This window comes from Podarcis liolepis, assembly GCF_965112155.1.
Source record: "Podarcis liolepis genome assembly, chromosome: 1".
Taxonomy (NCBI): domain Eukaryota; kingdom Metazoa; phylum Chordata; class Lepidosauria; order Squamata; family Lacertidae; genus Podarcis; species Podarcis liolepis.
The window spans coordinates 48,754,724-48,779,061 of NC_139554.1; the positions used below are offsets into that span (position 1 = coordinate 48,754,724).

General features: G+C 41.5%; 2 protein-coding genes and 1 long non-coding RNA gene across 4 annotated transcripts; 2 read left to right on the top strand and 1 right to left on the bottom strand.

Moving 5' to 3' along the window:
- Positions 1-1,445: 1,445 nt before the first annotated feature.
- Positions 1,446-12,814, bottom strand: EIF2S1 (eukaryotic translation initiation factor 2 subunit alpha). Of its 2 annotated transcripts, none has more exons than XM_083461494.1 (8): positions 12,526-12,814; positions 11,593-11,834; positions 11,275-11,354; positions 7,662-7,813; positions 5,671-5,777; positions 4,627-4,724; positions 3,857-4,000; positions 1,446-1,836 (listed from the first exon to the last, which is right to left on the bottom strand). In XM_083461494.1, the coding sequence occupies exons 2-8, from the start codon at positions 11,831-11,833 to the stop codon at positions 1,711-1,713; spliced, it is 948 nt and encodes a 315-aa protein (XP_083317620.1). In that variant the 5' UTR covers position 11,834; positions 12,526-12,814; the 3' UTR covers positions 1,446-1,710. The 2 variants fall into 2 exon arrangements, with proteins under 2 accessions (XP_083317620.1, XP_083317619.1); XM_083461493.1 differs by lacking the exon at positions 12,526-12,814 and adding an exon at positions 11,983-12,116.
- On the top strand, positions 12,260-13,033 carry LOC310687155. Its single transcript, XR_014516276.1, has 2 exons — positions 12,260-12,398; positions 12,464-13,033. It is a non-coding gene; the product is annotated as an uncharacterized lncRNA (long non-coding RNA).
- Positions 13,034-13,725: 692 nt separating this feature from the next.
- ATP6V1D (ATPase H+ transporting V1 subunit D) lies at positions 13,726-23,935 on the top strand. The gene is made up of 9 exons (XM_083461661.1): positions 13,726-13,942; positions 16,645-16,762; positions 16,961-17,040; positions 17,966-18,033; positions 18,795-18,839; positions 19,752-19,855; positions 20,793-20,859; positions 21,574-21,652; positions 23,262-23,935. The coding sequence occupies exons 1-9, from the start codon at positions 13,902-13,904 to the stop codon at positions 23,401-23,403; spliced, it is 744 nt and encodes a 247-aa protein (XP_083317787.1). The 5' UTR covers positions 13,726-13,901; the 3' UTR covers positions 23,404-23,935.
- Positions 23,936-24,338: the final 403 nt, after the last annotated feature.

A 24,338-nucleotide genomic window follows, 5' to 3' on the forward strand; every position in this document is an offset into this window, starting at 1 on the left:
TTTATATTGACTTACTGTATGCCACCTGGAGTTTCAAGTAACCAATATAAAACACACACATTACCATGTATATTATAGCATTCCACACACAAACAAGGTGGAGGCTGAATATCTGAGTGTAGGTAAGAGTTCAAAGCAGAGATCTGATTTTCAGCATTGCTTAACTTGTCATCACAAGCAGCTCCAGATTTAGTAGTAAACATAACCTCATGTCATAGAAGACAGGTAGAAGCCTGTATGCGTGTAAGACTCAACACAGACAGTGATGTCAGGCTCATGAAAACAGACATAGCTGCAGGATCTAATCAGAACCAGGTGTTTGCTCTTTGTCCTGTAGAGTAGACCACCCACATCAAGAGAGGGAGAAGTGAGAAGTCACCTGTCTGAGATTTCTGTCAGAACTTTTCTGAGGTCCTCAAGATTTCCTTTGGTGGGGAAAAGTTTGCAGCCGTATTTGTATTGTGTGCCATAGGCGTAAGCATTAAATTTATCAGCTACAGGTCTTAATGGTCATCAACACTGGAATACAACCATTTTCGTTTTCTACCCTAGGAGCAGAAAAGGCTATTTTCCTCAGTGACATTCCTCCCAGTTGGGATTACTGGGAAATACACAATTACATGTGAAGGTTCTCAGGATTTCTCTGTTCCACCAAAAGCTGCTGTGAAAATGAAACATGTGATTGTAATCTCTGTAGAATTTTTAGGTGCACTGCAGCATGTGTTCCTATAATATTGTTCCTAAATTGTTCCTATAATATTGAATCTATAATACTGCTGAATTTGCATGTTCACTACCTACATTTCCCCTCTCATGAAATAAGGGAACCCCTACATGAGAAATTGGCCTTATACCTTCACTTAAACATCAAATGATTAACTTAAAATAATGGCAGGATTCCTACCACCTCATTCAAATTTTGTAAGTTAAGATACCTTCTTTCTGTAGCAACACTTAAACCCAACAGCCGTAAACAGAGTATCTGGATTTTCTGATGCACGACAATGAACACAGAAACTTAGACGTGTAGAGTTGGGTCACGTAGTTCAACCACCTGCAATGCAGGAATCACATCACTGATGTTTCTTGGGGCGGTTGTGAGCTAGCCCAGGACATTTTGTTGCATCAGGCAAATGACAAAATTGTGCCCTCTGCACCTCCCTTCCCCAATTCCACATTCAGAAGCTGACTGGACTGGCAGTTAAATTGACTTGATTTTATCACCTTTAGCAGCAAGTCCTTCGCCCCATGTGCATTAAAACTCTCTTAAGAATGTGAAAAGAGGAAGAAGAAAAACCTAGATAAATATCCAAGAAATTTATTGAATATTTGCATGAGTACAGTCTGCGGAGGAATACTGGTTTAATTTCCAGAAACCTCACTACCAGACATACTGAATGGTTGCTCATCTTGATTTGTTAGATATGAAGATAGTAAATACAACCTTTAGACAATGCCTGGTTTATTGTGGGGAAGGGAATTACATCTTCAGAGAGAAGCATCTTCCCTTTGAGGAAGTTAAGCAGCACTTTTGAAGCAGATAGCAGATGGTTTCTTGTCTCTTCAAAATTTGGTCTCATCAAAATTCGAAAATATTAAAGTCTTTTCTTGTGGAGTTTTCAATATCAAGACACCTTATCACTCAAAGGTGTTGTCACTGGCTGGTGTTTGTTTGTATAACTGCAACCCTTTTCTTTAATCCCATGCAATTTAGTCTTCAGTTTTTGCTTCCATCTCCTCGGCATCATCATCTCCATCCACTTCAGCATTCTCACGCTCCAATCTTTCCAGCTGTCTTGCAAGCTCAGTCTCATCAGTGTCAGTAACCACCTTGGGCTGAAACGTCACAAATATGATCAACATTTAAGTTATCTTTCAGTGTGACCTAGAAACCAGTTAAACAGATGTGCTTGCATCAAAAAGGCTTCACACAACTAGAGTGAATGCAGCTTACTTGCCCAAATGTTAAAAACAATGATGTATCAATCTGCTAGATACATTGCCAAAAGGCTGCAAGACCAATGAACAGCAGTAGTTTGTAATAATGTCCTGCAAATGATGCTGTTGAAGCTCCATCTCAAACACTTATGTGCAGGCCTGTGTCCTCAAGGAGGTTTCACTACAGCTCAGTTTGCAGCATGCTGCCTGGTTTGCGATTGTAGTCTTAAGATCACCACCCAGTTCTCTGCAGTATCTTTTCCAACTGTTGCCGCTACTAAATAGCCTTTTTGTGTTGTATTTTATTCTGTCAAATTGCTTTGAGACAGTTTATAATAATAAATAATAATACTTATGTTTTATACTGGCTGAGCAGGTTAAACCTGGAGATAGTATATGAGATACTACCCAACAACTTAAGAGGATTTCTCTCACAAGACATAAAAGTGCTCTACTTTAAATCCAAATCGTACCTGCGATGGAGCATTGTGCTCTGAGAGTATAGTTTCCCCTGGAATCAGCGTTTGGGCTGAATTCCCAATAGCAGCCAGTTGTGTGGTTTCAATGTTTGCAAGCAAGATGTTTGCAAGCAGAATTTACTCATAGGCATTCTACATATACAGTTTCCAGTACAGTAGTACCTCAGCTTACAGACGATTCAGGTTACAGACTCCGCTAACCCAGAAATAGTACCTCGGGTTAAGAACTTTGCTTCAGGATGAGAACAGAAAACGCACGGCGGCGGCATGGCAGCAGCGGGAAGCCCCATTAGCTAAAGTGGTGCTTCAGGTTAAGAACAGTTTCAGGTTAAGAACAGACCTCCAGAACGAATTAAGTTCTTAACCCAAGGTACCACTCTATCTTTCTACTTGAGATAAGAAGTAGTGACATTTCTAATAAATGGAAGGATCAGTATCAATTGTGTGCTGAAAATACGGCTAGTGTTTAATAATCCTTTAGCATATTTTCTTTTAAGATGTCAGCTTCTGCTGCTATGCTAAAGTTAGGAACAAAGGCAACTGCGGTGAAGAAAGCGCACCATACCCCCTCCTGCTGGACAAAATGAGCAACCTGAAAACCTGTCAGCTGCAGAGCCGGTGACTTTACCTTCACATAACCTTTCTTTGCAAACTATTCCCCAGTCCTTACAGACCCATTTAAGCCACTTTTCAGGTCAAGGGAAGGAAAGTGGAAAGATGGGAGAGAAGGATGCTGTAGTGTTCTGACTAATGTATGGCTGACCAAGGGTAAATAAGAGTCCCTAAAGAAAGACACCTCCCCTCAGCACCAAAGTACAGGGTACACAAAAAGATGGTGTTCAGATACGGTATAAGGATATTAACATTATGGTCCAAGTACTAAAAATAATGGACAAGTAAATTTTTTGGAAGCTCAAGCTACCACAACACACCTTGACCTTGGCCTGATATGGCAACCGGTGCAGATCTCTGGGGTGCTATATGCTGAAAGGGTCTCACTCCTGTCCATAACTATGCTGCAGCATTCTGCACAAACTGGATCAAGGGCAAGGCAAGCCACACCACACAGAGTGCACTGTAGTAATCTACTCTTGAAGTCACCAGTTCCTGAACTACTGTGGAGTATTTGTTGTTAAGTTATAATTAGTGTTTGGTCGCTTTTAATTATTGCTATTCTGGTTTTAAAATGTGCATTTTGTTTTGAATCATTATTCTGGTTCAAATGTATTTTAGTTTTATTTCTTAAAGTCTATAAGCCATTTGGAGGCTTTTTTTGTGAAAAGTGACAAGTGAAATAAACACAAGACAGTGGATTGGATGGGAGTATCTTTCTTTCTCCAAAGTTGGGGCCCACAATCCCAAAAATTTGAAGGAGCAGGAAGGTGGTCTTCAGGTTAGCAACCAGCACTGGTTAGGAGAAGAGACTGCAGTATACTTACTTCCATCTGCACATTGAAGACTCCCCTTTTCTCTTCAATCTTTTCTTTGATAACAGCCATGGCTTGGCTAAGGACAGAAAGGCCTTCAGTCCTCTCCAGTGTTGTTGTGGTCATCACATATCGAGGAGGAGCTATCAGATTAATCTACAAAAGGTGTGCAAAAAACAAGCCTACAAGTCTGGAAAAAATATTGTACCACCACAGAGAAAAACGGGATTTCCAGGATGTGTGGAAAATGCTACTTTGATATTACAGTAATGAGTAATGAGCAAAAGAGGACATAACTATGTCTTGTTTTCTCTTGCAACGATTTTCGCCCCAGTAACAGAAAACGGTTCATAGTAAAAATGCAACAATGTGAAATAAATACAGGCAACAGCTATTTTGCATGTGTTCAAGGTACATGCGCGCTGTTGTCAGACACGGAAGAGGGCGTAACAGGGCGAGCTTACATGCGCCCTGCTGTCGCAAGTGACGATCCAGAATACAACCCCTGCACAAATCGGGAGTTGTCTGTAACATAATACCCCCAGTAAAATGGGGACATTCCCAAAGTCATAACTAGATTTCCTCTCAAGTGGACTACTCCGAGAGGATTTCTCTCACTCACCACCCTTCTCCATCACACACACAATTTACATGAGGTCTATATCATGAATGCGTGTGTTAAAACCACAAGCAGGTATCATCCAATGTCACAGCTGATGCAGGACGCTGCAAATTTCTCATATTCATAGTTTTCCAGAACACACATCTTGGCTGTCACTTACTTTAATAGGCATGCTTTCTGTGGAACAGCACAGGCCAGCTCTGAGAGCTTCTTTCACTGCATCAATACCCTCATAGCCATAACAGGCAACTTCAATATCTAAATGGGTCATAATGACAGATTACGTTAAAACACAGATAAAATATTATCCAAGAAAGATGGCAGAGATTAAAACCTGTCATTTATTCTATTATTACTCGGCCCTCTGTATTTTAATACTCCTCTCATAAATTTATCTCCAATCAGAACAAGTGCACTGAAACTTCGTAGCTAAGACATGGCTTGTCTGATAGATCAATAGAACACTGTGCACACAGTCCATACAGACTCTTGCAAAGCAATCTTGTTAACAAGATGGCAAACTATGGGCATGACAATACTTCAGTTAGATGGTTCCACAGCTGGCTGAACATCCAAGCCTAATGAGAATGACTTCATGTCAAACTGGGTGCCACAGGGCTCTGTCCTAGTTCCTGCACTGTTCAACATGGTCATAAAAGGGATGCAAAAAAGCCCTTGTGCTTCCCATTTTAACTTGTTTTATTCTTCAGACAGAATTTCCATGTAGCACTAGTTTATGAGCTAGCAGACATGTCAGGATTAGTCTCAACAATCCTGCAACCACTCCCCAGTGATTCATAACATGCAACTAGTATTGCTGCGGTCAAGCCTGATCTTGCATAATAGCATAATTAGCTCTGAGACTGTCATATTCCTTCAAGAAGCTTTAGGGAAGTCCTAAGTTAAAAACATGAAAAGTTAAATGACTAGTTAGATTGCTCAAGTAACTCACAACTATAAACTCTAAAGGCAAGGATGACAAGCTTCAGGTAGTTTTACAGGAATCCAGTCAAACAGCTTATTTGTGTGATCTCATTCACAACATTTTGTACAACATATGTGCAGAAAACTTGTTGTCAAAGTAAACTCACCAAGCATATCTTTATTCATCCATGTAGGATATTCTTCCATAAGACTGCAATGAGGAGCTCAGTCTAAATTAACAAGCCTCGTTTCTTTAATCAATTCTGTTCTGGGGACTTACCTGCTCGAATTTTGACTGCTTGTGGTGTCAGGCGCCTATTGATATTATCAATTAGCACACGCTTCTCATCTTCTGTCAGATCTAGTCCATCAAGGATTGCAGGATCCCTAGTAAAAAACCCAAAAATGTAAGCCTGCTAGCATTCCTTAAAATGCATTTTAACAGGAGAGAAAGGACCAACACTGAGGCATTTGTGTTGGAAATAATGGAAAGCAGGAGGGATTTGCGTGAACATGTTCTCCAGTCTTTCTCCTGCCTATGGTTAAGAAATAGGTACTGGCCTAAATCATTCCAGCTATCATTTGTTTGTAAACACAATTTATAGTACAATACTGTCCAAGCATTATTACAAAATGTAACTTTTTAATATAACTTTAAATATTGTAAACAAAAAGTATGTCTACATTCTCAAGAGAATTTTTTTTATAAAAAACCCCCAAATTACTACTTTATAACAATTGTTTTGTCAACATAAATTTAAACTGTTACATCCTTTAAAAATTGTATTTTATAATATTCTTAATAAGGGTATCACTGTGTACATGCACTTATTATTCTAGTACATTAGTCCATTTTTCAGTGAAACAACTATCTTGTAATCTTTGATCTCTGACTCTAATGTAGTATACCGTAACTAGTTATATTTTATATTTAATTTATTATAGAAAAGTACTATGTTCTTTATTTCAGAGAATTACCGAACATATTAAATACATCTGAGCTATGCAGTGCTTTTTTTCTAAAATAACGTTTAGGGGTACTCTCATTTTCCTACTCATATTGAAATACTGCTCCTCAATGATGCCAAACTTAGATTCACAAAATATCTAGGGGTATGCGTACCCTTGTGTGTCCCCCAGAAAAAAAGCACTGCAGCTATGTCAATTATCTTCAACAATTGTTACTATGCCCTGTATACATTTTATTAAGGCTAACGGGGAGTTAGATGCCATAAAAACAGAATTTTTACAAAAAACCCTCCTTGTACCATAACAGACACTTTGAATTTTATACATGTTTCCAAATATAATCCCATACATATGATAACAGCTTGCTATCACTTATCCAAGCAGTTAAAATCTAACACAAACCTATTCCTAAGTAAACTAGTTGCTATTTAAACATACTAATCTCATAGAAGCAGACCTTGTGCATCATTAGTCTTAACTTCATCTGCACATTCTGCTATAGCTGTTAAGTTTGTAGTGCTCTATGGTATCTCAACTGCCTTAATTCAGTTTGCAGGTAGGGGCTCGTGTGACCACATGAATTTGATACAAAACAAATCCATTTCAAATAGATCAGTGAAATGAAGGATTCTTGCAAAGCCTTCTCAGGAACATGTTTTAATATGAAGAAATATTCCATCAATAGCAATAAGCATGAACAAGAAATGAATGCAGAAAGGTAGTCCTGCAGGTTATTCTGTAGTCTTTAATATTTATTTTCCCTTAAAGATAAAGGTAAAGGGACCCCTGACCATTAGGTCCAGTCGTGACCAACTCTGGGGTTGCGGCGCTCATTTTGCTTTATTGGCCGAGCGAGCCGGCATACAGCTTCCAGGTCATGTGGCCAGCATGACTACGCCACTTCTGGCGAACCAGAGCAGTGCACGGAAACGCCATTTACCTTCCCGCGGGAGCGGTACCTATTTATCTACTTGCACTTTGATGTGCTTTCGAACTGCTAGGTTGGCAGGAGCAGGGACTGAGCAACGGGAGCTCACCCTGTCGCGGGGATTCGAACCACCGACCTTCTGATCAGCAAGCCCTAGGCTCTGTGGTTTAACCCACAGCGTCACCCACGTCCCTCTTATTTCCCCTTAAACCTCATTAAAATCTAAACATTACCAAAAGTAGCTGTATCTGAACTGACATTTGGTGATCAGTCAGGCAAAGAAGGTTCGTTGCATATGACATTTTATAACAAACTAAACCCACTGAAACGTTTCTGATCAGGGGCAATACAAGCTGAAAAAGTAGTGTACTTACGAAACTGCATGCTTGAAAGCATCATATGCACCATATCCAGGCCTTTTATACTTGTCATCAAATACCCAAGCAGTTCTCTGGAACAGGCTCTCCAGCTGTTCATCCTTTGTGTATTCCAAAACCTCAGCAACATGGCGAAGGATGCTGTAAACCTACATACAACAAGGAAAATGTTCAAAAATGCATACAATTACTTCCAATGTGGAGAATAATGCATATGAAAAAATACAGATGGGTGACAATTGCTTGTGCATTTTGCACATTAAGATACCTTTTCTGAAAGAAACACTGGCCACCTTCACACCTAACACTAAGTCAAACCATGGCTTAACACAAAGATGCTGGCCCCTGGTAAGGAGAACACAAGCCACTTTGCTCCACCCCAGTTCTTTTAGCTCTACACAGCAGCTTACCATGGCCAAGGAGGAATCATAGTATTGTAGAGTTGGAAGGTACCCCGAGGGCCATCTAGTCCAACCCTTTACAATGTAGGAATCTCAATTAAAGCATACATGACAGGTGAATATCAAACCATTGCTTAAAAACCTCCACAGAAGTAGAGTCCAAAAGGGAACGTGTTCTATTGTTAAACAGGTCTTACTGTCACAAAGATCTTCCTGATGTTTAGTTGGAATCTCCTTTCTTATAACTTGAATCCATTGGTTTGTATCCTACCCTCTGGAGAAGGAGTAAACAAGCTTGCTCCATCTTTCACGTGACAGTCCTTTAGATATCTGAAGATGGCTGTATTATCTCCTCTTTTCCAGTCTAAACATACCCAACGTCCTCAACCATTCCTCATAAGGCTTGGTTTCAGGACCCTTGGTCATCTTGGTTGCCCTCCTCTGCACTTGTTCCAGCTTGGACAAAGTACTATTACTTCCCTTGATCTGGACATTTTACCTCTGTTGATACAGCCTAGAACAGTGTTAGTTTCTTTTAGCTGCATCACACTGTTGACTCATGCTAAGCTTGTGGTCTACTAAGACCCCCAAATCCTTTTCACCTGGACTACCAGCAAGCCAGGTGTCTCCCATCTTATATTAGTGCAGCTGGTTCTTCCTGCCTAAGTGAAGAAGCTTACATTTGTCCCTATTGAAATGTATTTTGTTGGTTTTGGCCCAGTTCTCCAATCTACTACAGTCATCTTGGATCCTGATTCGGTCCTCTGTGACATTGGCTACCCCTCCCAGTTTGGTATTACCAGCAAATTTGATGAGCATCCCCTCAATACCCTCATTCAGGTCATTTATAAAGATGCTGAACAACAATGGGCTCAGGAAAGACCCCTACAGCACCCCATCTGTCACCTTTTTTTGACAATGATGAACCATGATTGATCACTGTGGGTTTGGTCAGTCAACCAGTTACAAATCCATCTAATAGTTATCTCAGCTAAGTCAGATGCTGGTATAAGTGCTGCACTATGCTAAAAATATCAAGGAGCAACAAGGAGGGTGCAAGCTCCTTTCTGGAATGTTTGTGTGGTCCCAGTAAGTCATAGTTTGGCTTACTGTGAAATGTGAATGAGGCCACTAAAGATTTCTTTTCCTAAAAATGTTTAAATAAGAATCTGTGTAGTTATTTTAATTTTATTGCAGTACAATTCAGTAAAACAAGTGTACCCCAGGGGCACAAAACCTCTAACCTAGAAGGGATCCTCTGAGGCTTCCCATCTGGTCCTCTCCTCTTTGGCCCTGTCCCTCCCCCTGTGCTGCCTAAAGGAAAGAGTGGGGAAAGCAGCAAATTCCAGGTGCTGGAAGTCCAATCTGCTTTGGCCCCCTGGTGTGTGTGAGAGTGAAAGAGAGGTAGAGGCTCTTTTGCCCTTTGTTCCACCCCAATTTGGATTAGGATCCTACTGGCACTGTCCCACAAGGATCAATTTAAAACTTTTGGGCAATGCAAACTGCAGATGTGGGAGATGTCGAGCTGGATTCTCGACAGGGAGATCCAACTGAGACTCAAGTGCAAAACCACTTTACAAACGCTCATCTTGGTGCAGAAACCATTCAACAGTAGGAAAAGGTTGCACAGAAGAACATGCTACCACACTCACCTAACAACTATAAGGCTGCATCATATTATCACACTACACTGAAATTTTGCCAGCTTCTTTAATATTCTTCATGAAATTCTGAAATGGAGCCAGTGCTCTCTTACTTTTATAGTCATGCTGTATATTGCACATTGAACTGCAACTTGCATTTGCATGCTATTTAAAAACAAATGTGTCCAACAAATATCAGTGTTGTTCGTGCAAATCAACACATCAAGTTTATGGCTCTCCCTTCTATTTCTTTATATATCAAATTCTGGATTGAGGTGTCACCAGTATGTTGATGACATGCAGTTCTATTTCTCCATTAACATCTGAATCAGGAGAGGCTGTGAAAGTTCTGGACTGGTCTCTGGATGCAGTGGTGGACTGGATGAGAGTCAATGAACTCTGTTTAAATCCTGGGAAGATGGAGGCTCTTTGGGTAGGTGACTCCCATATTCAGGAAATTGGCAAGTTACCTGTTCTAGATTATTATTATTTATTAATTTTGTATACCGCTCTTCATCTGAATTTCACAGGGCAGTTCACAACATAAAAATACAAAATGAGAACACAAAAAACAAAATAATAAAGCAAGTCAATAACTTCCCTCCCACAAACACATTTAAAAGCCCATGGAATGATTAATCAACCAACAGCCTGGTTACAGAGAAATGCTTTTGTCTGGTGCCTGACAAGAATGAGAAACTGAGCCTTTAGCATCAGTCCTGTGGAATGTCTTTACCAATGGAGATTCAACAGGCCCCTTCTGGCCAACTTCTAAATGCCTGCTGAAAACTTATCTATTCCTCCAGACCTATGAAGACAATTAAGAGTACATCCCCCACAATGGTCTATGGATGTTGGTTTTCAATTTCTTTTTTCTTTTAACTTGTTTTTAACTTTTTCTGATGCCACTGTCAGGTTTTATATTTTTATACTGTAACCTGCTGTGGTATATTTTTATGATACAATGGTATATAATTTTTTATAAATAACTAAGATGAAACAGACAAAAGGTAACACAAAATCACTTTCATGCAGGTAAATTCAGAGGCATTTTCAGTAATACAGAACAATATATATCACATTTCTTCTCAATGTTCTTGTTCATTTAAATCAGGCTTAGAAAAGTTCTTGCCAGTCCTAAACACTCTAAACAATTATTAACACTACTGCATAAACTGTCATTGCAGGGGTGGGGAACCTGTGGCCCTGCGGATCAGGGTTGGCAACATGGTGCCCACACAGTATAGCTGACTACAACTCCCATCACCACTGGCAATACTAGCTGTGGCTGATGTGAGTTCAGAAGCATCTGGAGCATATACACTGGCTACCCTTGCTCCAGATGACAGATTCCTAACCCCTCATCTGCATGGTCAATGACTAGGGATGATGAGAGCTGCACTCCAACATCTGGAGGGCTACAGGTTCCCCACCTGCATCATGAAGCAAAATAACTCAAGGTACATTTTTTTCAAACATAAGAATATCATGTACACAGTTACCAGTAGAATTTACATCCACTCCATTCTGCAAAGTACTAGAATAACCAATAATATGGTAACTTACTGTTTTTGATTTGGTGAATTTGTCTTCACATTTTATTGCCTCTTCTGGAGAGACTCTTCTTTTTGACAAGTCAATATAACCTAATTAATACAAAATGAAATATCTCAAAACAGTGAAGATTCAACACAACTTCTAAACTCATAAAAATGCCACTTTTATCTACTTAAAGGCAGCAGAAAACACTTCTTGTTTCAGGAAGAAAAGTTTTACAAGCCCACTTTACTTTTCTATATAGAAGCCAGCTACAGGTAGGCTATGACAGAATGCATTAGACTGCATACTCAGAATTTGAAATAACACTCTAGAATTTTAACTTACCTTTCTCTTTATCCACCCTTATGACAACAACACATTCATTTCTTCCAATTCGAATGAGTTTGTTTATAGAACGGATACGTCTTCTGGACAACTCACTGAGCAGAATCATGCCCTCGATATTGTTATATTCCAGTAGGCTAACATATGCTCCCATTTCTGCAATGGAGCGGACGTTGACCATGACCACATCTTCAACTTCTGGAAATTTATGCTGGTAAAACCTACAACTTAGTCCAGGCATCCTGCAAAATTATATCGAGAGACAATTTATTAATTTGTAACAGCCCAAACCGAATCATGATATGGCGAACAGTAACATCTATTTAGACTGTTCTGGTACTGGAAAAATTTCCCATTTTCCTGCAGCTGGCAGAAAAAAGGAAAACATACCAGACACGCATGTTTGCAGAACGCTGCTTAGAAACCTCCTTGTCACTCTCTGTGTTCTGGGCCGACATTATGGTCGCCGCAACAACTACATCGCTATGAAACCCTCTCGTTTTTCTCCGTCCAGTTCCCCTGCGGACGGTTATTGACTAGTTCTCCTCCCGAAACACCAAACGTGGGGGCTGTGTGACAAAGCGCAACTTAAGGAGAGGCGTCGCGGCGGCGGTGGGGGACGGGGGACGGGACGGGTGTCCTTTTGTGACATAACCCGCACCTCACCGAGGGAGGCCTGTGTCCCAAGAGAAGCGCGGCCGGGAAGCCGATGCCTCACGTCGGAAGAGGCCCCGCGGTCCCCTCGCGCGGCAGCCAAGGAACGGGATGGGGAGACTCCGTCTCGGCCTGCCGGGCGCGCCCCGCGAGTATCCCGCATGGCGGAGGACACCCACCCACCCCCTCGCTCGCCGCGGCCGGGCGCCGGTCACAGAGCGGCCCTCCTCCCGCTCGTAGGCCGCCCCGGAGCGGCCGGCCCTCCTGCCGCTTGCTCACCTGTCTCTTCCACAGGCCGCGCTCTCTGCGCTCCGGGCTGGGGTCTCGGCCGACTGCTCGTATCCGCCTCTGGTCACAGCGTGTACCCCGCCTCAAAATGCGCAGCCGCCATCCCGCCTCTTCCGGAAGCATTTTCGGGAAAAGTAGCCGGAAGCATTTCTACCCAGCTGCTCCCATAAGTCTTTGGTTGCCCTGATAGACGGGAGGGCGGGAAGGAAAAGGCTCGCGCGACACGACCACCAAGCCTTATTAGCGCCTCCCGCCCGCAGCGGAATTCCTTCTCTGCACAGAGATAGAAAAGGGTAGAATGGTCACAACGGCTATTAGTATTGGGAAGACGAGGCAGAATACAAGGATTTCTCAGGTTGCAGTCAGACTTGTACATTTACCATAGTTAGAGGTGGAGCTGAGGTTCGTTTGGCTTTCCAACCCGCCCCCCGCCGCCAAAAAAAGAAATCGCATGCAAGGGTGCTGCGTATTTAAATATTTCAAAACTTAAAAAAGCAAATACATCTCTTTTTACTCAAGCTCTCCCTGCTGACCCATAATATTGGACGCTGTTTTATTTGAATCCTCTGAATCTTTTGCTTTTATACTGTTGCTTTAATGGTTTTAAGTTGTACTTTTGTTTTAATGGATCTTGGCTTGTGTCCAGTGCCTTTAAAAAAATACTTAAAAGCGGGGGAGGGGGGAATCGAAATTTTGCGCACAAAATAAGATCCGGTTGTGAAACTGCAGCAACTCCTGTTACTGCTGATATCGCAGCGGCTGATGTGTACACTGTGCAGCCACGGTTAAGCTCCGCTCGTGGAGGTCTCCGCACAGTCTCTCTTCTGCCCCAGGATACCAAATAAATAAATAAATAAATAAATAAATAAATAAGGAATTTGGACCGCCTGTGTGAGCCTAACGTACAACAACAAAGGCAAAGGGTAAATGGATTGTATCATTAAAAATCCAAGGGATGGAGCAGCGCCACAATGGGGAATTAGAGCATGTGGCGGATTTCCACTTCTGTTGAATCCGTTTCTCTGCGACGTACAGTCGGCGGGTCCTCCGCAGTTGCACTTATCTCGGAAGTCAGGGCTTTGGACCATAGAGTTTTTGCCAAAGCTCTCCTGTCTAGGATTCTGGCTCTATGCCTTTTGACGCGGTGCCCGCCGGGCTACGCGCCCAGACGAGCCGAGGAGGAGGTGCCTCCTCGGTGACGGGCGGCGTGGGGGGCGGGGCTTCGTGGTTGGAAGCGGAACTGGAGGCCGCGGTGCCCTTGGTAACCAAGAGGAGTCACGTGACAGGAGCGGGAGCCCAGCTGAGAGAAGGAAGCGAAGGAGCCAGCGGCGTCTCCCGAGCAATCTCCGCCGACCACCCCGGGCAAGATGTCAGGCAAAGACAGGATCGAGGTTTTCCCTTCGCGGATGTGAGTGGCCTTCCTGGTCCTTTCGGGGCCTCCCTTGGGCGGTGGGGGGTGCCGGTCAGTTCCTTCCCTGCGGCCCCACAGCCGGACACTGTGCGCTGGGGGGGGGGGTGTTGAGCTCTCAAATTCAAGCTGCCACGGATCAGCCACAACACCCTTTAGCCGCCGTCACGCGGGTGCATTTTCTCACCCTTGTAATTCCCAATGGAAGGGTGCGATCCGTTTTCAGCGGCCTTAAGAGCCCAATAGAATGGTAGCTATTTTGGATTGCTTCAATTCGCGTTGAATTTGGAGAGCGCTTTGGGGTGCAGAATTTGATACTCGTCAAATTCTGTTTCGAATCCCATAACTATCACCAATGTATTGATTGGCGTTGGTTAAATTTACAAGGGGTTGTGGGAGGAATGCGTTGGAATAAAAAGGTGATGTTACCTGTCATGTAAGTGTCTCTCCCCCCACCCCCCCCATTCAGACAAGTCAGGCTTGTAGGCTTAAAAAATGGGGAAGTGAAATGTGAGTTGTTTCCAGGTCAAAATGGCAAATGCTTTGTCATATGGTCAGATGTCTTTGACAATTATGGAACAAGGTTGTCATTTTATCTGACTATGCAATGCTTGAAATGTCTCCTATTATTAATAATATGTTTGTATTAGAGACACTTTTTACTAGTCAGAGGATGATAGGAAGGGGCAGTACTAAAGGGGAAAAAAGAGGAAAGTGAAGCCTCAAAATGATGCTCAAAAGTAGAAAGCTTATTCTAGTACATAAGATTGCAACCTTAGTAATTTCAAAATAGAAACTTCTTAATAACAAACAACTGTGTTCAGCTTTCAAACTGAATTTTGAGAGGGAGAACTGAGTTTCCTTATGAGCACTCATATTTTGAAGGCTGTAAGTCTTCTGTTTCTTTTAAGTGCCATAAAATTAATTGTACTTCTAGCGCCTAGCTTGGCAGTTTCTCATTTTCGCACATTTCCATACTGTTGTGTTAACTTGGAAGTCCCACTGATTTCAGTGGAATTTTCTCTAGGCAGCTATGCATTAAATTTCACCCTTGCAGTACAATCATATGCAGAGTTTTTATTATGAGTATAGATTCCTGCTCCTTACATAGATCAGCCATATTTCCAGTATGTTTGCTGAATCTGGCATGGCATTCTTGATAGTAAACAGAGGCATGTTTAGTATCCACACACAGTTTTGCTGAATCTTGTTCCAACTAGTAAATGAGTTAGTCTGACATAGAGAGGCAGTGGTGCAAGCCAGTCAGTGCAGGAATACAGACACCAGACCTTCCCTTCATTTAAAGAAGTTCCAGTTCTCTTCCTCAAGTTGTTTTCCAGCTTAGGCGGTTCCTGGGAGACATATTATAAACTCTCTAAGGAATTACCATGAAATCTCCTTATTCAATATTTCTAGTACTGCCCAAAATTAGTTTGTTGTTATGTTTCCAATTACTTTTCCTTGGAGATCATGGGAATCATGGGTGGACACAGCAATTACTGAACAGGCAAAAACCATTGAATTCAGGCAAATCCATAGAGTGAGCACAGACCGTTGTTTACTGTGTGGCAGCTGCTTGCTACCATTCTTTGAGATAATTGCAAGCATGTAGAAAGCAAGTTGTGTCTAGCCATTAGGTGAAGCCAATGTTATTGCTTCTTGCTACGATTATAAAAGTGAGGCAAGGGCCTGCAGTGGTTGTCTCATTATGTGCCAGTTTTCAAATATCCACCATTTGTCATAGGATTGCCTCTGTCCATGCTGCTGTTCATACATTACCAGGTAGCTCCCTTTTCTAACCTGGAACTTCATATTGAGAAAAGTAGTATGTGATGTGATTTGGTTTGTGTTGAATGGTAGAAGAGACAGCTCATAATGCAAAACAAATTATTGAGTTTCCAGTAAGGAACTTAGCTTATGATATGGTTTCGATATTTCTAAAAGTGAAAATTCGGACACAAAGGTTGCTGATCTTCTTTTGGCAGAGTGAACGAATTCTAAAGTTCTCTTGTCAGCACTTCCATAGCAGCCTCCCCATAAATCTGGAGTTTGTCATCTTTGTTTATTTGGTATGGGGATGCAAACGTGTTTAGAATTGCAGCCTAAAGGTTATAAGCTTATTTCTTCTCCTTCTTCTCCTTCGGCAATCACTCATAGCCAAGTAAGATTGTCTTCCATGAACACAGTCTTAACAGTGAGTCCATAAGTGACTGTGGAGGCCAGTTCTGGATCCACAAGGCCTTCTACAGTGGAGACATAGGTTTCCGGGCAGGAGTTGATTGTGGTGAGGGTTTGCCAAGCATGCCTTCCTCTTAGCTCGTTTCTCCCTTTCGTCCTGAGTTCGAGCATCTTCAAAGTCCATGACACCTTTGGTAAAGGCTGTTCTCCAATTGGACACTCGTAGGCCAGTGTTCCCCAGTTATTGGTGTTTATACTACATTTTTTAAAGATTTGCCTTGAGAGATTCTTTAAACCTCTTTTATGATGTACCCTTCAGTGCACAGTAGGTATTATTACAGAGTAAACAAGCATAGGATTAGACTGTCAGACATGTGTTGTAAGTGTATGTTCAAGTTATGTGAGCCAAATAATATTTCCTCTTGTTTTTAGGAATGTGCCTTTTCAGGAACAATCTTCTCTTTCTCCCAGATCATCTCCAGTGACAAGATCAAAAGTATTTATCACTTTTTTGAATTTGACAGGGCTCAGACCATCATGAAGGCCCGTTTGAAAGGAGCCCAGACAGGTCGCAACCTTTTGAAGAAGAAATCTGATGCTCTAACTATGAGATTCCGGCAGATTCTTAAAAAAATTATTGAGGTAGGGTGTTTTAATGTACTGAATTTACCTGTGAAATAAAGCTAAAGAATTTCCAATGTACGAACCATTATAATAGCAGGAATGAGTTTTGCTCTTTTTAAAACAAGAACAAAACAGGCCCATTCCAGACTTAACTCTCAATTGTAACCTGTATATTGGTTTCAGAAAATGTCCTTTTTTTTTGGGTTGTGTTTGCAGACAAAGATGTTGATGGGTGAGGTGATGAGAGAAGCAGCCTTTTCTCTTGCTGAGGCAAAGTTCACAGCTGGAGACTTCAGGTAAACCTCACAAATGGGTGTAGTTGAGGGAACTTCTGTGTGAGACATTTGGCCTTCCTCAAGAGGTGAACCATTCCTTTCTGTTTATGGGGGAGATTGGGAGGAAAATGAAAATTCTGCAGCAGATCCTTTAAGAGGAAAAGGTAGAAAGCAAAGCCCATAGGAAATTAAATATATTTCCAGAGTGTCTGCAAAGATAAACGAGCAGAAGAAAAATATGAGGGCAGGAAATAACACTAAAGTTGTGATAGACTCCACAGTGTTCTAAATATTACTACCTACCTTCATATTTTAGCTTCTTCTAGTTGACAAATGACTCCTTGAGTTTCTGTGACTTTGTGTTCCAGTAGCAGTCATCGATTACTCTTTAAAACAAATTACCACTGCATTGCCCACAGCGCATCAGAGCATGTTTTGAAGACTGATCAGCATGGTTTGCTGTGATCACTGCTTTGAACATTATAAAAATGGCAGTTCACTAATCATGATTTCAGAAACGTTTTAGGAATAAATTGTAGGAATGTTTTAAAATGCGACGTCCCATTTCACAGGCATAAAACATTTCTGTTATCACATTTATGAATAAGAAAAACAGCAGTGCATTTTTATTGGCTCAAGAGCTGGAACCTTTAATTCAGCTTAGTACTGTATTTGGGGGGAAACAGAACCTCTAGTACTTTTCTGCTTTATAGGATACCATGATGTTGTGTTATGTATACACTGTCCTGGGTTTAAGCCTCACAAGTGAGACTTGCTCTGAGAAAACATACATGGAATTGTGCAGCAGGTGCTAGGACCAGGTTTTACATTTCTATGTATGCTGCTGTGTTCGCATTAAACATACTTCATGAAAACTAAGAAAATATACTGGCAATTGCTTCCTCAAATCCGTTGAATACGTACTGATACATATTTGTTTCTGCAGTACAACTGTGATTCAGAATGTGAACAAAGCTCAGGTCAAGATCAGAGCTAAGAAAGACAATGTAGCAGGTGTGTATCTTTATGCTACGCATGTTATAATTATTTTAAATTCTATTTATTTAATTATTTAAGTCACGGAGAAACTACCACATTGTTCAGTGAGGCTTATAGTAGAATCAAATAGTTGGAGTGGACTTTGAAGGTTATCGAGGTCCAATTCCTGTTCAATGCAGAATCTAATAGATTGCTAGCCAGCCACTCTTTAAATGCCTCCAGCACTGGAGAGCCCACCACTTCCCAAGGCTGTCTGTGATACTGTTGAAACAGGAGGAAGCTTCTAAAGTTTATCCAAAATCTGCTTCTCCGCCATTTTCACTTGTTTGTTCTAGATTTGGAGCAATAGATAATAATTGTTCTATATTCTGTGAGAGCCCTTCATATATTTGAAGCCTGTCATGTCTCCCCTTAAATACTTTTTCTTAAGCCTAAATATACCCAGCTCTTTCAGCTGTTGCTCATAGGTTTCCTGACTTTTCACACTACTGCTGGCCCTGCTCTGGGCGCACTTCAGTCATCAGTGTTTTTATTAAAATGTGGCTCATTTTATAAACTGAGCTTCAGAGGATGTGTTCTGCTTCATTTATGCCATCATTTCTCATGACATCTGAACTTGGAAACTGTGATTTAAGTGCTCCCTATAAACCAGAATCAAATTGGCTTTAGGTCCCAAAGGGTGTGGTCATGAGCGTTATGAGGACAAGATGGAAGCCAGAATAGAAATTAGGAAGTGGAATTCATTAATTGCACAAACTGCTGTGTATCTTTTACAGGTGTGACCCTGCCGGTTTTTGAACATTACCAAGAAGGAGGAGACAGTAAGAAGTGATTTTTCTTTTCTTTTCCTTATCTCAAGAGGTTTTGATGTGATCTTAGCTTTAATATGCCATGTTTGAGACCCTTGAAAACTGTGTCTTCTGTAACTGGCCTGTAGTATAATATAATAGCAATGGTTATGTGGACTATTTACAGCTTCTCTGTAAATGTTTAGGGGAGAATTTAACATTGCACTCTTCTGATCATTCTGTCAAGTGCAAGTATTTCTGCTTGCCTGATGAAATGATCCCCCTCTTTGCCCCTGTGTGCTGTTCTGAGGGTTCTCCCTGCCTTCCATGGCAGATTTTTTTTTGCGGGGGGGGGGGGAGTCCCTTTACACTAGCAGGAGCCCTTGCACCGACTTCCGCTAGTACTCTGGGACTAGCCCTCAATTTTTAAAAAACCATGGGTTGCTTTTAGAGGAGAGGTTAACATGTGAAAGACCACAGGGTGTGGTGTCTTTTAAAATGCAATCCTGAGCTTTGGGAAGTTATGGAAACTCATGCTATTTACTTTAGTAGCGTCAAGATTGCATTCTTTGGGCAATATCACTTGTGCGATGGGACTTCCCCTTCCTTTTGCAGTCCTACCTCCACCCCACTCCTAAATTTGTTCTGGAGGGTTCTCCAACCCTCTGGATCAGACTTTGAGGGTACAGGGATTGGAGAGGAAGGGGAAATTCTATCACACTGGTGGAAACCCATTCTGCAAGTGTCCTCCTGACACCATCAGATATATTCCTTTACAACTATTTGCATTTTCCATATTAGAAGTGGAAGCTGAGATGAGTGGCTTTGCAGCTGTCTCATGCTTGGAACCATCCTCCACCCCACAGTAAATATTCTGATGGTTTAGTTTTCTGTTTGGTGGTTGATTTTTCGTTGCTGCTAAATGTTCCGGGTGAATTCTTTCAGGTTATGAGCTGACTGGTTTAGCCAGAGGTGGAGAGCAGCTGGCCAAACTGAAAAGGAACTATGCCAAAGCAGTAGAACTCCTTGTGGAATTGGCCTCTCTGCAGGTAGGTGGAGAAAGAAAACTATTAAAAGGACCTCTGGTATGGCTGTATATATAATAATTCTTTGTGAGGTCTTTTTAAAGTATCTGCTTTCTTTTCTAATTGATCATCCGTAGTTGTTTCTAAGATATACTTTGAGGACAAGAGGAACTGCATATTGTGCTCTGACCTGAAGTCGGGGGTGCATGGTGGTGGCCAGGGAGTGGTTTTGGGGTAGGTGTAGCTATATGACTTTCGTTTAAGGGAAAATTAGATTGCAGCCTTTGGACTTGGCTTCCAAAACACTGATGAGCTGACAGTTGCACAGAATCCCACCTTGTTGCAATAAGTTTGTGCTATTCTCTCAACTTCTTTGAAAGGAGCACACAGCTGGGTCTTTTTGTTGAGTTGCTGAATCTGAATTATCAGCCTGGTAGAACTTTGTGTGCTCACTTTTGTGTGCGCTTGTGGATGTACACATTGTACAATAGCCCCTTCCCTTTGCCACTAACAGTATATAGGCTATAGTTTGCTGTGCAAGAATTAGCAACACCCCCCGTTTTCCACCTTACAAATTAACACTAGAATGTGGGTAAATCAGCACTAGGAGTGCGGGCAGCCTGTTTTTATTTTGCCATCTCCTAATGGTAGGCTGGTGCAAACAACAACAACAACAACAACAACAACAAAAACAAAACAAACACAAAACACAAAAACAACTGCTAGTAAGTTTGGAAGACTGAGCTGTCAATAAATACTCTATTTAGGGAAACTTGCATGTGAAATACCAAGTGAGTGACCAAGCCTGCATGATGCCAGATCAATTTATCTTTCTTAGCAATAAAAGTCCCATATATTTGCTGACATGTCTCTGCTCAGGGTTGAGGTACAAAGAGCTAGTGCATCATGCTTTTTTCGCACAAATATCTAATTTTCTACTCATTCTTTCCCCTTTCTATAGACTTCGTTTGTTACACTAGATGAAGCCATCAAGATAACCAATAGGCGTGTGAATGCTATTGAGCATGGTGAGTCAAAGTTAACTTAAGTTGCTCAGCCTGATACCTTCCAGATGTTTTGGACTACAACTGTTGGGGATGATGGGAGTTGAAGTCCAAAACATCAGTGTGTTCTAACTATGGTGAATGAGCTGGTTTGCATAACAGGGCGAGCAATATGTGGGCTCTCAGATTGCAGCTGCTTTGCTCCTCCTCAGTCCATTTGGCTTAGGGTCTCATCTGAACCAGGTCCAAATGGAGAGCATAACCAAAAAAATACTGCCCACCATAAATTGGGTAGTAAATGAAGCTTCCTAATATGCATCCTAATACCATGATGTGATTCAGAGCTGTGCTGATGGATGGCTTTTCCAAGGCCCCATTTCATAGTACTATCTTGGAAGAGGTCAGAATCTAGAAGAACCATCTCTCCAAGATGACCCTTTCCCCCCACAACCACTATGTTTGTGGCCCCTGGAACACCACATCACTGTGAAGCCTTTTTCCTTTTGCTCTGTCACACTCTGACCATCCTGTGTAGTGCTTAAATTACTGTGCCATACAACGAACTATGCATCTAACTCAGGGGTTGACAACCTGGGCACCCCTTGGCAGGAGATCAGACTATACACATATCTATGTATGTTCAAAAACCATAGATGGCAATCACCAGAATAACTTTTGCATGGCTGCCCTCCTTGTATTTATAGAATCATACTTACTAATAGCAATTTCTTTTTATAGTGATTATTCCCAGGATTGAACGTACACTCTCTTATATCATAACTGAGTTGGATGAGCGAGAGCGAGAGGAGTTTTACAGGTGAGTGACTTGGCCATCCAAAAATAGGAAATTATGAATCTGGAAAATATTGTTGGTATTGTGCAGATATTAAGTAAGAAAAATATGTCTAAGACCTTCAGCCTAAGTCATTATGCCAGTCTGGTTATTCAGAGCTTGGAGTTGCTTCAGGAAAGTTTGCTTTAGCAGGAGGCTCTGCTGATTATTGTTGTTGTGGACCACTTCAAAAACACTTGTTGGGAAGAGGTTTATAAACCCTTAAATGAAGAACATTTGTATATTTTTTTAAAGTACATATATTGGTGGCATTTCTTCTCCCGAGCACTTCCCTTTGAGTATCCTCAGGAACAGAATTATGTGGAGAAATAAAAATGTAAACTGAGTTGCATATGGGTATAGCCAATGGCTGCTGACACCATTTTCCAGAATCACAGTTGCACTTTTTTTGCCCTCTGTGATCTTGGGAATCGCTGCTAAGCACTGCAAGTGGAATTAAAATAGCTGCCCTGGGATGGAGTCTTTTGAGCCCACAAATGCCTCTGTTAACCAGAGAGGAGGGAATTTTTGCACACTCAACGTTTTTCTTGCAGCTCCACCAGTTTTCATCCTCATTTTGTAAGGTCTCCCAATTCTGTGGAGTCTATTGGGGTGGGAACCTGCAGTGAGGAAGAGTTAGCAAAAATGGCCTCCCCCTTCTTGGATTCCACTCTGTACGAGTGTGCAACCTAGTTCATACTGATCCCCCAACAGTCCTTGCTAACCTGATGTCCTCCAGATATTTTAGACTACATCTCCTATCAACCCACAGACAAGTTGGCTGGGACTAATGGAAGTTGTACTCCAAAAGATCTGGAGGACACCAGGTAGTTCCTTTTCTCACCCCTGCTCTAAGCAATAACCTCACTTTTTCTAGGAAGAAATTCAATTTTTAAATAATTGTGCCAAAAGAAAGCAGGTGTTTAGGGCTGCAAACAACTTTCAAAGCTACAATGGAAAGTACACCTCCACCTCCAAATGTTGGTACATTTTGCCCTTAAATTTTCAGCTAAGTTCCACCGAATTGATGGCCCATTACTGTCAACTATTTGAAACAAACAAACAAACAAAAATCCTTCCAGTAGCACCTTAGAGACCAGCTAAGTATGTTATTGGTATGAGCTTTCGTGTGCATGCACACTTATCTGAAGAAGTGTGCATGCACACGAAAGCTCATACCAATAACAAACTTTTGTTTCGACTACGGCAGACCAACACGGCTACCTGCCTGTAACTGTCAACTATTTCTCTTTGGCATAGAATACAAATTTATATTAACTTATGTTTACCAAAGCCTTCAAATGCAGTGTGTCAAATGGAACAATTTATCATCTAAGGGGTGGCACACTGGGACTGCGACACCCACACATAACAGCACAGTTGAGTTTCCTCTCCTCCTGGTGCATAGGAAAGCACTCAGTGCACCAAGCCATTGCAGGGGATGAGAAGCCCTAGCTTTTCCTCAAACTTTGTGAAATTGGAAATAAAATCCCGATAATGGCTGTGTCACATTTCAGGGTGGGGTGTGGAATGTAGGAATGACCTGCTATCTGCACACCAGCTTTACAATAATTTGCACTATTTTTCTCTGTAGATTAAAGAAGATCCAGGAGAAGAAGAAGATACTGAAAGAAAAGAATGAAAAACTGCAAGAGTTGCAGAGGGCTGCTGGACAGCTGCGCGAGCCTGCTAATTTGCTTGCGGAGGAAAAGGATGAGGATCTTCTCTTTGAATAGCTGTGGACATCTGTTACAATGCAGGACTCAGAACAGTGAGTTTGAGATACAGTTCTGGACACATTGTGATGCTTTTGTGGCTCTTCATTTGGTGTATTAGCCTGTGCTGTCCAGTCTGGATTTATTCCAGGATTTTTTTCTGTTGTGGAAAATAGCTGGTTTGTCCATTGAACACATGCATGAAGCAGAAACATTTCCAGTTCTACATATCTCCATTTAATTTAGTTGGCAGAGAAGTATTGCCACTTCTGCTTCTGCTGTTCTCTCAGCTGTACTTAACTTCATTTTCCCCACATACTGCCAAATTCTTGTGAGCAAAGTTCCTTGTTTTGACCTGCTTTGTGTTCACAAGTGACAGCAACTGTAATAACTTATTAAATGAACAGGCTTCTTTCTTCAAAATGCAATTTTAAAAAAATCTGTGTGATCACATTGTATCTTTTTGTTTCTAAAAGAAAGAATGGTTTCCATTTTATGTTGTATTTGCCAACTCATCTGTGCTGTAAAATCAGTAAAGGAACCTGTGTCTAAACTTGTGTCATTTTTGTAAAACATTTATTAAATCTCCAAAATAGGTAGGTGGGAACTAGTTGAGTGAACAGGATTTCTCTTTTGCATCTGAACAACTATTCTATAGTTACTTGAACTCTGAAGCAGCTGAAAAAGGCATCCTCTTGTCAAAATCTCCCTTACTCAGTGCATGCTTACTTGTCCTGCAATTTGACAGAAAGCTGGCCCTAACAAGCAGGCTGGAAAACATGTTATAATATCATGCCAATGTTAGGATTGTCCTACATACACTGTCATGTGATAGACAACAATCCCATGACTGCAAACATGGAGCAGGAATCCTAACAGCCATATGGTAAGTAATCCTATACAGTACAAGGCTATTGTTCTTAATAGAATAGGAGTTGAACATAGTGTTTTTGCCC